We start from the raw sequence: 14089 nt of genomic DNA, 5'->3' as shown, positions 1-14089 counted from the left end.
TACTTATCAATAGGTGAACAATTTCCAAATAAACAAGAGATAGGTTCTCAGATGAAGGTCTCATAGTTCAAATATACAAAGATCTTTGAAAAATCTATAAGACATGGATCATTCCCCAACTGGTAATTGTTCAAAGGATATGAACACTAGTTTTCTGTCAAGAATTCCAAATAACGGAAATCCAATAGAGAAATTCAAATTCAAACAACCTTGGGGTATTATTTTATACCCATCAGATTGGCTAAAGTAATTAAAAGGGGAAATGACAAATATTGGAAGGGGATGTGGAAAAATGCAGAAACCAATTCATTGTTGGTGGAATCATGAACTGATCCAACTATTCTGGAGAGCAATCTGGAATTATGCCCAAATTCTGACCCATTACTAGGTCTAATTTCCAAAATGAATGGGGGAAAAGGAAATGAACTTACATGTTTTAAAATATTTCTAGCCTCTCTCTTTTTGGTGACAAAGAACTGGAATTTGCAGGGATGGCCATCAGTGGGGGATGGCTAGAAAGCTGTTGAGTACAACCTGAAGTAAATGGTCAGTGGCTTCAGCAGTGGTTGCGGATATTCTGTTGTGAATCCTATGGAAGTGTTCAGTCCATCTCTCCAGGATCATGAATTTTTACTAGTTGATACGGCTTGATCAAGCACTGAGTAGTTGAGGTGCACCATGGCTCTTTGGCCCATAAATAGACTTAAGCGCATCATACAAGTTCTTTGGATTGTGCCTACCAGCATAAAACTGAATTTCATCATTGCATCTCTCGAAGCTTTGTTGGTACTTAACTTCTACTGGAATTAAAGGCTACCTTCCTAGATATGGATGAACTAACTTACTAGGCCCTGTAGAGTTTTCACTATTTATTAGGTTTTGAATTTCCCCATCATTTTCATCAAACTAGTTCAAATGTTTACAAGGGTTCTGGCCCAGACAAGTAAATGTGGTGCTGTACAACAAATCTCTGGAAGCCCCTTACTTCTTTTCAGCTGGAATGCTGCAAACCTGTGTAAGCTCAGTTTTCTCTCTAAGTTAGTAACAAACTATTCTGCCATAGGGAATCACTCTAAACTGTGTTGCTTTTGTAGAATGTGAATGTTTAGCTTGGAGTGAATGAGTCTCTGATGGGTACAGTACTCTGGGGTATACACATCCTTTGTCACCCTCACAGCCTGTCTGTCTCTTCTCCTTACAATGATACAGTCTATTTGATGCCTGTATTTGCTCTGAGAGTATCCAAAGTTTTATTGCATTTAGATTGGTGATGAGAAGGTAATGAACCACATAAGTCTCAATAACCAGTGCTATTGCATATGCTTATGTGGATATCTTTTGGTTGTGGAAAATATTATACTATATCATTTCTAATTTCAATTAGACCCAGAGCCTGATTTAATGAGTAACTGGATGAAGATCCAGGACCTGGGCTTCTTTGTTCTCTCTAAAAGTTTGCTCAGGAAATATCCTTACCACTGTCAACAAGGCCAGATTAGACTGACCTAAGGACATTCTTACCCCTGTTAGCCATTTAAGGATGAGACCCTAACCCCAAGAGAGACTACCTTGCTTAATATTAACTGACCTTTGTCAACATTCTTTACAACCCTATTCCATTAAGGAAAATCCTCTTCTTGTATCATGGTTAAACATACATGGGGGTCATAAACGTGAGGTAATACAGTCTTGCTAGGTCTGCTAAAATAACATATATAAGTTTTCTCATTCCTTTGTTCAGACAGCCAGAGCTTATGCTCTGACTCCTTGTACGTACAAGTAAGCTAGCAACGCTATGCTTTAAGGGAAAATAATAAATAATATGGATTTTTCTATCACCTAGCTCTGTTGTTTCCTTCAACCAAATTTTCGGGTTTAACAGTTATGGTGCCATGACTCGGATGGAAATGATGGAAATGGGACAATGCAGCCCAACCCTGCCAACACTTTTGGGCACCATAGGATTAATTTTTCCTGGAATTTTGGCCTTGACAAGGTAGGGGTAAGTTGTCTCTCTTCCCAGCTTCCAAAAAGGACTCCCACAAAATTGGTTGAAGTCTGAAAATTCCCTTTAAGCTAGCTCTGGGGGCAGGGATCAGATCTGCAGGCAAACGCACATAGATCCCCTGGAAACACTGATTGATCTAGAAAATTAGCTATGGATCAGTCAAAAACTAGAATTAGAAGTCCAACCATTCCTCCACTCCCTCCACCCTATTCCTCACTCCCTCCCTTCCTTCCTTCCCTTGGAGGCCCTGATCCTGGGGAGGAAAACTGCACTTTGCTGTTACCCCCTCCCCCTCTGCTTCCCCGGAAAGGATCTGATCTGGAGGAAGGTAACTCTGTTCTGCTACCATTGCATTCTCTCTTCCTTCCCTCCCCCTTTCTCCCTTTCATTTAAGGGCTTTGTTTTTGCCTTCTGCCCTCTTCCTGCTTCCTTCCCTTAAAGGCTCTGATTATGGGGAGGATAAATGCATTTTATCCTTACTCCTAGCCTTCCCTTACCTGCCCTAGTCCTCCTCCATCTCCCCTTTCCCCCTTCCTAAGGGATAGGATATGGAGAGTCAGAAAAATCAGGCATGCCAAGGCTTCCCCAAAGACCATAGGGGTACTAATAGCCAACTCATGAAAGCTTCTAATTCTCTGTTGTTTAAACTCTGAGCTCAGTCTGTATTTGTTCTGTATTTGTTTTGTTAATTGTCTGTTAACTGTCTGTGTGAGAGCCTGTGCTCTATGTCTATCCTTTGGTAAAATCTGAAACGCAGGTAGCTAAAGAATTCTAAGGCTGCAGTTAGGGAAACAGAGATGCTTTTTTTCTTTTTCAATGTCTGGTCTGTCCAACCAGACTTGAAGAAAAAATAGAGCTGAAACATTTTAGCAGATTCTGGGATTGATTATTCATTAAAAGTTTGGAGACTGGTTAGTTGGATTTTGGGACAGAACTCCTGAGACTGTAAAATCCCTCCAGGAGCTCACTCTTGCTGAAACACCTCCTCCCAATGCTGATCACTTAGGTGAAGTTTACTTGAGTTACAATCATTGAGATCTTTCACCATTGTCCTGTCTCTGACCGAGCCAGAGCTGCAGGAAAAGTCAAAGCAGCATAAAACAAACCTCTCTCATCCCAGATCAGATTAGGAGAAGAGAATGTAGGAGAACTGTAGGGAAAACTTAAATCACCCTTCCCCACCTGGCAAAAAGGAGGAGAAGGACAGAAATTCGCTGACTGACAGTATTTTGACAGTCCTGTGCCCCTGGGTACCTTTGTAGCCCATTCTTTTTGGCAAAGCTTGGAAATGTCACCCAGGTCCTATGCATCTTGCCCACTCTGTCCTCAGCAGCTGCAAACTGCCCTAGGCTCAGTAACTTCTGCAGTTGTGGGGGAAGGGTGAGGTAGATGGATTTGGACTTTCTGCCTCCCAGAATTGTCACCACTGGGATACTAGCTTCTGCTCTAGGTAACTTCACACTTCTTGTTCCAATTGCAAAACTGTATTTTAATCTCTGACCTGTTTGCTGATTTGTAAAGGGAAAATAATAATGATGGTTATTACGGGATCAAAATGATAATGATTGTAAAATGCTTAACATAAAGTCTGGTATATGATAGATACAACATTATTATTATCTCTCTTTAATTTAACATAATTGTTAACTTTTGAAGTGGTTTTTGAACACCAAAAGTAATAAGCTGAATAATTTCTATATGTGGAAATCTGGAAAGGCAATAGATGTCATCTGAAAATTATTGTTTCTGTATTTCTAAACTTGCATTGTGTTCCCAAGAATTCTCTTAGATTGTGAAATTTGAGAAGACCATTGTGTGGTAAGAAATGATGTTATAGCAATTTTAAGCTGATTTTGATATATGTGAATTGGGTTTTCAAAGGGATGTGATAAAATTTGGAACTGTTATATGTGGTTATAACAAGTAAATAATTAATAATACTGATATTTAACCATGAGAACAGATTTTCTGTGTGAAAAAGTTTTCTATTATGGGAATATACCTGGTGATTTAAAGTTATAGTTTCAAATAATGATATGAAAGATTCTCTGTGCATGGAGATTTAGAAATGTGTTCACCTAAATTGATAAATGGGTTGTTTCAAGTTTTAAAATGCATAATTATGTTTAGGGCACTGTTACATTTCTAAATTGTATAATTTGACAAACAGATGAATCAGCAATATTGAAAAATGTGGTAAACTTTTACAATGCTAAGAGTATTGGGCCTTAGAAATTAAAATGTTGGGCAGCTAGATGGCACAGTGAGTAGAGCACCGGCCCTGGAGTCAGGAGGACCTGAGTTCAAATCTGGCCTCAGACACTTGACACATGTACTAGCTGTGTGACCTTGGGCAAGTCACTTAACCCCAATTGCCCTGCCTCCTCTCTCCAAAAAAAAAAAAAAGAACTTATAGGGGCAGCTAGGTGGCGCAGTGAGTAGAACACCAGCCCTGGAGTCAGGAGGATCTGAGTTCAAATCTGGCCTCAGACACTTGACACATGTACTAGCTGTGTGACCTTGGGCAAGTCACTTAACCCTGATTGCCCTGCCAAAAAGCAAAAAAAAAAAAAAAGAAATTAAAATGTTACCACTAGTGATTAAAATAATTCTAGAAATGTTTTGGAAAATGTTTTTGTGATTTTAAGCAAAAGTTAGAGCTTATCAATGTGTATAAGATTTGATTCCTGAAGTGTCCCTTTCCTCAACCTGTGAGGATGGTCATTAACCTCTTTGCTTTGTTTAAGCTGGAATGGATTCCAGTACAGACAGTTATGTCAGTAAAAAGTATTAACTTATGAGTTGTCTTATGGTTGAAACATAAAGGAAGACCAAATAATGGGTTTGAAAGATTTGGAAAAGTAAATACAGGTTTGATTGGAAATACGAAAGGCAGATAAGAAGGTTTGGGGACAAATAGGAGTTAGCTAAGCCTCTCCTGTCCCAAAGGAATACCAGTTTCAAATTGTTTAAGTAAGTTGAGAGTGTGAGAAAGTATTCTAGAAGGCCGAAAAGTTATGTAGCTTGATCTGATAATTATTAGCTCAATGAAATTTGGGACAGTCCATTCTGAAGGATATTTATTTGCTATTTAAGATTTTATGGGACTACAATTTAATATTGTTTTAAGCTCTGATTACAGGTATAGGTCACATGAAGCCAGTAGTGGAATGGCAGGCATTACAGACTGAGAATTCTTAAAGGTGGATGTCTATGCCTGGGAAAAAGTCTTGAAGACGACCTTGGACACAACCTAGGTAGGATCTTCCTGACTCTATTTCCCAATTCTGCTATTTCCTTTCTGAAAAGGAAAATCCCCACCTGGTTACTCCTAAGCCCTGCTTTCAGCACCAGGTGACTATAAGATTGGCTGACAGATATGACTCGTGCCTAGAATCAAACAGAGCTAAGGAAGTTCTTTCCTTCTGTTAAGATATATGAAATTGTCCCTCTTTTCTTCATAGCAAATTTATATTATCAAGAAGTTTTGTAAGCACAATGCTAAATCTATTAGGTAATAGATGAATGTTGGAATATCTAAGTGGTTTGGTCTGTACTTAATGTAATTGTGCAGTTTGTGAATTATGGGAAAAATTTTATTGTAATTATTTAAACTCAGCCCTGTGTGGCTGGGATACTGAACCGTTTATTGCACCGTTTGAACTTAGCCCTGAGTGGCTGGGACCTATGTTGTGCTGTTTTTCTCTCAATTATCAAATCATATGTGTTCTGGGAGCTCCTGTCAGATCTGACTACTTCTACAACTGCCAACTTGTGGATATGGACTCCTTGATCCTTCTGTCACATCTGATGATTGCTCGTGCTCCTGAGTGGACATCTGAGCCCATAGGACACCTTGCCCTCCGGTTTCAAAGAGCCTGAAGGGGACAGCATCAGACACAGGCAACCTTCCCAAGAGCCCGGACCAGAACCTGAATGAAGAACTGCTCTTTCCCTTTCTGAGTCTGTTGTGTTCCCAAGACTGTTTACCTGTACCTTTGGTGTCTTTAGCTTATTTTACTTAGGTGCTCTAATTTCCCCATTATGCTCCCTACCCTGATACCATTTGCAACTTGCTCCCCCTGCTTGTTTACAAGTAGTTTACAATTACTGTCCATCTCTGGGGATGTCCAAACACAGAAAGGAAAAAAAAAAACCTGAATCCACCTAGATAAGGATTTTTTTTTTCCATACCTTAATTGGTCTTCAGGTGAAGCTTTCAGCTTACCTTTGACCAAAAGGAGGAAATGTGGAAAATATTATACTATTTTATATCACTTCTAATTTCAACTAGACCCAGAGCCCGAATTAATGAGTAACTGGATGAAGATCCAGCACCTGGGCTTCTTTGTTCTCTCTAAAAGTTTGCTCAGGAAATACCCTTACCACTGTCAACAAGGCCAGATATCTGTTAGCCATTAAGGGATGAGACCCTAAACCCCAAGAGAGATTACCTTGCTTAATATTCTACAGGTATATACTATGTTATGGAATGTAACGAGACACAGAGACGCTGGGCTGTAGTTTCAACTGACTTTTGTCAACATCCTTTACAATTCTATTCAATTAAGGAAAATCCTCTTCTTGTATCATGGTTAAACATACATGGGGGCCATTAATGTGAGGTAATACAGGTTTGCTAGGTCTACTAAAATAAGGTATATAAGTTTTCTCATTGCTTTGTTCAGACAGCCAGAGCCTATGCTCTGACTCCTTGTACGTACAAGTAAGCTACCTCCGCTATGCTTTAAGGGAAAATAATAAACAACATGGATTTTTCTATCACCTAGCTCTGTTGTTTCCTTCAACCAAATTTTCAGGTTTAACAGTTATGGTGCCGTGACTTTCGGATGGAAATGATGGGAATGGGACAATGCAGCCCAACCTTGCCAATGCTTTTGGGCGCAGAAGACTGAAGAAGTTAAGTGATGTCTAGGTCATGATGAGCTTTTAAAGCAAAACAAAAATCAAGATACTCAGATTAAATTGTTTGGATATTCAGTAGTCAATAAGTGTTTGTTATGGCTTAGGCATTAAAATAGAAGAGAAGAAAGACTGTCCCCATGGAATTTACATTTTCAAGGGGAAGACAATACACCAAAGGAAGAAATTTTGGGTTAAAGATATCAGACTCTGGTACAGGGTAGCAAAGTCAGTGAGTTGTGCAGCTAGGTGCAAAATATGGAGATGTGTGAGGTGACCTCTTTATGTGAAGGGTTGGAGAACGTAAGCTCATTCCATGGTGGGGAAGAAAGAATGTGGGATGATGGAGAAGGAAAGAGATGTGGGAGTGCTTCTGTTAAGAACAAGTTAGGGATTCAAGAGATGAATTACCACTGAACAAAAGCATGGCCTTTCTAAAGTGATTATTCATACTATGAATAAATATAATGCAATACAGAATTATGACTCAGAACACCAAGTGAAAAGGAAAATTTTGTAAATTCTTGGGAATCTAAAAAAACAGGAAAAAGTTTAATAAATTATTTAATTGCTCAAAAGTTCAATAATAGACATAAAGGAAGGTAAAAGTAAGATATAAAAGTATAAAAAAAGATAAATAAGATTTCTCAATAAAATCAAAATGAAAAAACTTAAAAGAGATTTGATCCACATTAAAGAGAATTTCTCTAAAATAACAGAAAAACTAAAAAAAAGTGACTCATCCTTCTGCTGGAAATGGAAGAAAATTAAATTGAAGAGCATCGAATGCAAGGTGCATTTGCTGAACATGTGCTCTACATGTAGCAAGTTTAGATGAGCCCTCCCAAAGTATCAAGGGTTTTACAGATGTCACCACTCTCTTCTTTGATATCCATCACTCTGTCTCTTGACTCCTGATTGCCAATGTTCTCATGTCCTAGTGGCATGTTGAAAAAATTCTTTTTTCATTAATAGTGTCAGTGTCTCTCTCTTATGCATTAGCTCAATCTCTAACCCCAGCTCATAAAATATTACATTCTTACCAAACCAAGGAACCTTTCTCTATAATTAAATAACACAATGAATGAATGTATTCTTTGAACAATTACAAGCAGTCATAAAGCAAGGGCCACAGATGCTTTTGACCGTGACACATCATAGCCAGTGTCATCTGAACCCCTCAGTATAATAGAAAAACTCTTCTTCATTTGGCTGGAAACAGTTTCGTACCACTCAGTCAAGGCCAGCTTGTGAGTAATCTCTCTTTAGAGATTCCTTAAGAGTCTGGCCAATTGGGCAGATTTCTAATCAACTTTGTTTTTCTTTGGTTGAAACAAAGCTTGGGTCGAATTCATTCTAGCAGGACCTGGCATGTTGCTATTTTGGGGTCCAAGCACCCAGAACCTCAACAGCTTGACATGCATTGCATGGGAATTACAGTCCAGAAGTGGGCTCCCTCTAAGGGGGCTAGTCCAGAACTGGCTTGATTTGGGGTTACAGTTATATGCCCTTTGAAGTATAGGTGTTCCCGAGGGTGCCAACCAACTTTGATTGGTCAACACACTGGGAGGTGGGCTATATTAAAACGAGTGTCTTGAGTTGAGCACTTAGGTCACTTAATCCTGGTACAGTAGCTTTTCAACATTGGCTGGTATCACTTCATCTCCAGAGGAAGTACCTCTTCTTATCAGATCACCTCTCAATCATACCAGACCATTCCCAACCCTGGACTACCTAGGCAGAAGCATCAGTCTCTATCCAAGCCTATACAGCTTCCAATGCAATCTCATCATCAGGATTGTTCTTCTGAAGAGCTTTTCAGAAGGGGGCTGGAACTCTGAGCTATTCAGCCTAAAATTACACTCCTGTCTATATTCTAAACAACTTAGTAATTAGTTGTTGCTATTACTGAAATTAAATGAAAAACATCTTCAGTTTGATTTGGGGAAGACAATCTCAGTGCAATCAATTTTCTTGTATCTTCCCAAGTCTTTTGTTATAATTGGGGTCAGTCTCTAGATGAGGGTGGAAAACTTCTACCTGCAAAACCTGTTAATTCCCAATAGCATGTGATCCTCCTAAAGGAACTAGAAGGAATATAAGTCTGGGGAACAAGATGAGATAACTGTAAGTCAAACATAAATGATTGTAATGGAGCTCTTGCTTTGTTTTCCCCCATTCTGACATTGCTTTTAATTCTCCCTATATCTGGGCCCTACATATTGAACTAGCTTGTCAGATATGTCTTTCAGACTACAGGCCATTCACCAAAGACAGATAACATCCCCACTTCTTCCCTGGGATAAAGCCTGTACTTCATTCCAGTCAGCCTCCTCCCTGTGACCCCCTCAAAGCAGTGACAGCTCTATGGTCTTTCCAACAGGAAGCAGTGTCAAAAACCAAGACCACTACCTCAAAAGATTTTGGGTCCAATTTGTTTGAGGGAATGATGGGATGAGGGGACATGGACCTGGATTTTCCTACACAACCAAGTCCCTGGCATCTTGCCCAGCCCAGCCCATCTGCTCAATAGGCCTTTCACTGTGGTTCTCTTACCCACCGCAAACCCATTGTATCAGGGCCACCTCAGACTGTTTACCACCCTTAATCACATCCAGATTACTTCACTGTTCCTTTTCCAATCTTTCATCCCCACTGAGGCAGATTCAGTAGGAATCCTGCCCTCTTCAATCACTATTACAATAAACCTTGCCACTTTGACTGAAAGAAGTGCTTGAACATGTTCTAGGCAGACTAGCCCTATACCTTGACATTTCAGGGTTCCCAGCACCCCAAACCACATTGAGTGTGTGTGTTTGTGTGTGCACATTCCTCCTTTAGGGTTTGTTTTCATCCCCAAACTTACCCTCTACTTTCCCATTCAGCTAACAAGAACCAAGATCAACACCCAAATTGCTCCAGTACCTGATTGGTAAGTGTCCATCTATGCCATAAGGCCCCACTCCCCAGCCCAGTAACTTTTCAAACCAATGAGTCCCTCTCTGCCCAAAACTCTCCATGTCAAGATTAAGTCCAGAGTGTGAGGACAGTCTTTACTTTTCAGGGGATGCCCATCAATTCGGAAATGGCTGAACAAGCTGTGCTATGTAACTAATGGAATACCATTGTTCCCAAAGAAATGATGAGGAAGCAGATTTCAGAAACACCTGGGAAGGCTTTCATGAATTGATGCTGAATGAAGAGAACAGAACCAGGAAAACATGGTACACAGTAAAAACAACATTGTGTGATGATCAACTTTATTACACTTAAATATTCTCAGCAATGCAATGGTCCAAGACAATTCCAAAACACTCATGATGGGAAATGTTATCCACATCCAGAAAAGAACTATGGAGTGACAATTACATATTCAATGGAGTACTTCAGGCTCTGAATCTCTCTCTTGCTTTGATCCTCATCCCTCATAGAGCTGTATTTCTGACCCATACCCACCATCAAACCCCGATGTCTGGGGTGCCAAACAATGGAAAGGAAGACAACTGGAAGGGCACTGTCTCCTAGAAAGCCTGCTTTGCACAGTTGGGAGCAATTGTCAACAATGAGGACAGCAATATCACCTTCCAGGATGAACTCTGAATTAGCAAGTTTAAAGCCTGGATAGGAGGTGGTACGGTACCTACAGGCAGGGGAGGCAAAGGCAAGCTGGGTGGAAGACCTCATACCTCCATGAAATTCTTTAAAGTAATTTTCAAGAACTAGGGAGAAAACCTAGCATGTAGTAAGTACTGTAGAAATGACATACTGCTACCTCTTTAATTGACTGTCCTAAATATGGGGTTTTTGATGTCATTAGATGCAGTTACCATAATGACAAAGGAGATAGGATGACTGACTTTTCCTGTAACATCTTTTGAAAACGCATTCTATTGAACTGTTTTCTCTAGTCTCATAACTTTAAGAAAAAAAACAGCTGGTAAGGCAGGTTACTTTTGATCTAAATGTTGTTAAATCATAAATGTATCTATTATAAAATGTGACAAAACATTTGAAACATTAATACTGGGGTATATATTGTTTTAATTAATAAAGTAATGATGATGATAACTAACTCTTGGGGGAAAGCATGGCATAATTCTCTGAAGAGGTCTCTGTGAGGTTCCTTTGGCCCTCTTACTTAACCTGTGAACAGATCTCCCCAGCCCTGCTCACAGTGCTCAGAGACTCTGTAAGGCTGCTGTTTAAGGATCCAGGATCTCTTCAAGCCAAAGTAAGGAAACTTATGGGTTAAATTTCAAATAAAAAGTGAGTTTCATCTGTGGTCATTTAGAAAATCATGGAATTGTACCTGTTAATAATTAGCACATAGTAAAGTTACATTTTTGAACCAACTACTTATTCACTGGGTGTAAACTAGAGCTCACTGTATTCATTTAAGTCTCCAAAATGTACTATTTGTGCTGATTGTCCACCTCATCCAACATCCACCAGCTTGCATCCCCAACATCTCCTGTGGTAGTTGCTCCCTTCTTACTCAGTGGATTAAAGCTTTTCCATTCTTATTGGCAACCTTTACTCTGAAGGCCACCTGCAGTAGCCAGATGTACTCCCCCTTCCTCTAGCCTACCTACAGACCAGACCTAGTGGGGTGTTTGAAAACTTATCAAATACTTATTTGGATATAATTGAGAACATATGGGCATGTGGTGAATTTTGCCTTCAACAACTATGTCGAATGAACGGAAAGGTTAATGAAAACTGCATGAAATTAAACCAATATTGTCAAGGATTGTTGTCACACATAAACACAATAACTATATCCTGCCAAAATATATGATGAATGAAGTTCCTAGGGTTTCTCTCCAGTGTGGATTCTGTGATGTGCAGTAAGACTGGAGCTCTCTGTGAAAGGCTTTCCAGGTTGATTATATCTATAACGCTTCTCTCCAGTGTGGATTCTGTGATGTGCAGCAAGATGGGAACTCTGTGTGAAAGCCTTTCCACACTGATTACATCTATAAGGCTTCTCTCCAGTGTGGATTCTTTGATGTGCTGAAAGTATCTGCCTTATTCGGAAAGCCTTTCCACATTGATTACATCCATAAGGCTTCTCTCCAGTGTGGATTCTCTGATGTGCAACAAGATGGGAACTCTGCGTGAAAGCCCTTCCACACTGACTGCATATAAAAGGCTTCTCTCCAGTGTGGATTCTCTGATGTGAAGCAAGATGGTACCTCTGCTTGAAAGTTTTTCCACATTGATTACATTCAAATGGTTTCTCTCCAGTGTGGATTCTCTGATGTTCAGCAAGATGGCTCTTCTGCATGAAAGCCTTTCCACACTGATTACATTCAAAAGGTTTCTCTCCAGTGTGGATTCTCTGATGTCTACTGAGATAGGTCCTACATAGGAAAGCCTTTTCACATTGATTACATACATAAGGTTTCTCTCCAGTGTGGATTCTCTGATGTCTATTGAGATAGTATCTATATGAGAAAGCCATTCCACATTGATTACATACATAAGGTTTACCTCCAGTGTGGACTCTCTTGTGTGTGAAAAGACTGGAGCTGTGTGTAAAAGCCTTTCCACATTGGTCACATTCAAAAAATTTCTCTCCAGTGTGGATTCTCTGATGTTCACCAAGATGGCTCTTCTGCATGAAAGCCTTTCCACATTGATTACATTCAAAAGGTTTCTCTCCAGTGTGGATTCTCTGATGTCTACTGAGACAGTAGCTGTATGGGAAAGCCATTCCACATTGATTACATACATAAGGTTTCTCTCCAGTATGTATTCTCTTGTGTGTGACAAGACTGGAGCTGTGTGTGAAAGCCTTTCCACACTGATTACATGCAAATGGTTTCTCTCCAGTGTGGATTCTCTGATGTCTACTGAGATGGCAGTTATATAGGAAAGCCATTCCACATTGATTACATACATAAGGTTTCTCTCCAGTGTGGATTTTTTCATGTCTAGCAAGATGGCCTTTCTGTGTGAAAGAATTTCCATATTGATTCCATTCATAAGGCTTCTCTCCAATGTGGATTCCTTGATGTGCTTCCCATTCATTACATTCCTCAGGCTCTTTTTTAACAGGAATTTGTTGATGAGGAAAGGCCTCCCCACCTTCATTACTTACAAAAAGCATTTCCCCAGTACTACTTTTTTTATCTGCGTTGAGAATAAAGTCATGAATTTCTCTCAAACTGAAGTTCCAGGGACGACCACTCCTGCATCTTTGCGGGTCACACTCTTCCAAAAAAATTCCCAGTTTTCTAGTTATTTCATTTTCCTTGAACATGGTCTCTACATATGAAGAAAACAAACAATCAAACACATATACAGAAAAAGACATACACACATAAATAAATGTAATAGCAACGGTTACTGAAGACTTCCGCGGCTCTTAACCTTCTCATCACCAAACTAAATGCAAGAAAATTTCATGGATGTACTCTTGGAGCAAACGTTGGCATCACATGGACTGTATCACTGTAAGCAGAAGAGACAGACAGGATATGAGAGTGAGAAAGAGATGGGCACCACAGAATGCTGGACCCATCAGACCCTAAATATTCACATTCGACAAAAGCAACAGCCCCAAGGCAAAGTCACTACCACAACACTTCATGTCAACAGCTAAGAGTGACTCTCCATGGGACAACACTTTGTTGCTAACTTGGAGAGAAGGCTAAGCCAAAACATGGTCTTCAACATTCCAGCAGGAGAGGAGTGGCCAGCTTTCAGTGATTTATTGTACAGCACATTACCTCATCTGGGTCAGAAAACTATGGAGTAAAAACCTGAATTGGTTTTGATGAAAATGATGGAGAAACTCAAAAGGTACTAAATAAAAAATGAGAACTCGATGGACCTAGCAGTAGGTTACTTCATCCATCTCTAAGAAGGCTGTATTCAACTGCAGCAAAAGTTAAATCCAAGCAAAGCTTAGAGAGAGACATTCAGGATTCTTGGCTCAGTAAGAAGGCAGATAGAATTCAATTTTATGCTGACTGTAGTAATCTAAAGAACTTGTATGATGCCCTGAGGGCTATCTGAATTGTTCTTCATTCTCAAAGGGGACCATGAAATCAGGAAGATGATACCATGACTTACATGTGCATTGGATTTAAGTGAAGAGTTGTGTGTCACCAACTTCACTTTCTTCTCCAGAGCCATTTGGGTGCAGTGGCC

General features: G+C 39.8%; 1 protein-coding gene across 1 annotated transcript in view; it reads right to left on the bottom strand.

Moving 5' to 3' along the window:
• LOC118835848 (zinc finger protein 665-like) overlaps positions 1–14051 on the bottom strand; it is a 110595-nt gene extending 96544 nt beyond the window's left edge. Inside the window, exons 1-4 of the mRNA XM_036743128.1 lie at positions 14012–14051; positions 13307–13387; positions 12425–13201; positions 11858–12340 (exon numbers count right to left, since the gene is read on the bottom strand). Coding sequence (XP_036599023.1) covers positions 11858–12340; positions 12425–13196 — 1255 coding nt within the window. The 5' untranslated portion in view covers positions 13197–13201; positions 13307–13387; positions 14012–14051. The remainder of the gene's footprint in view (positions 1–11857; positions 12341–12424; positions 13202–13306; positions 13388–14011) is intronic.
• Positions 14052–14089: the final 38 nt, after the last annotated feature.

This window comes from Trichosurus vulpecula, chromosome 2, assembly GCF_011100635.1.
Source record: "Trichosurus vulpecula isolate mTriVul1 chromosome 2, mTriVul1.pri, whole genome shotgun sequence".
In the NCBI taxonomy this organism is placed as follows: Eukaryota; Metazoa; Chordata; class Mammalia; order Diprotodontia; family Phalangeridae; genus Trichosurus; species Trichosurus vulpecula.
This window is presented reverse-complemented; position numbering and strand designations above follow the sequence as displayed.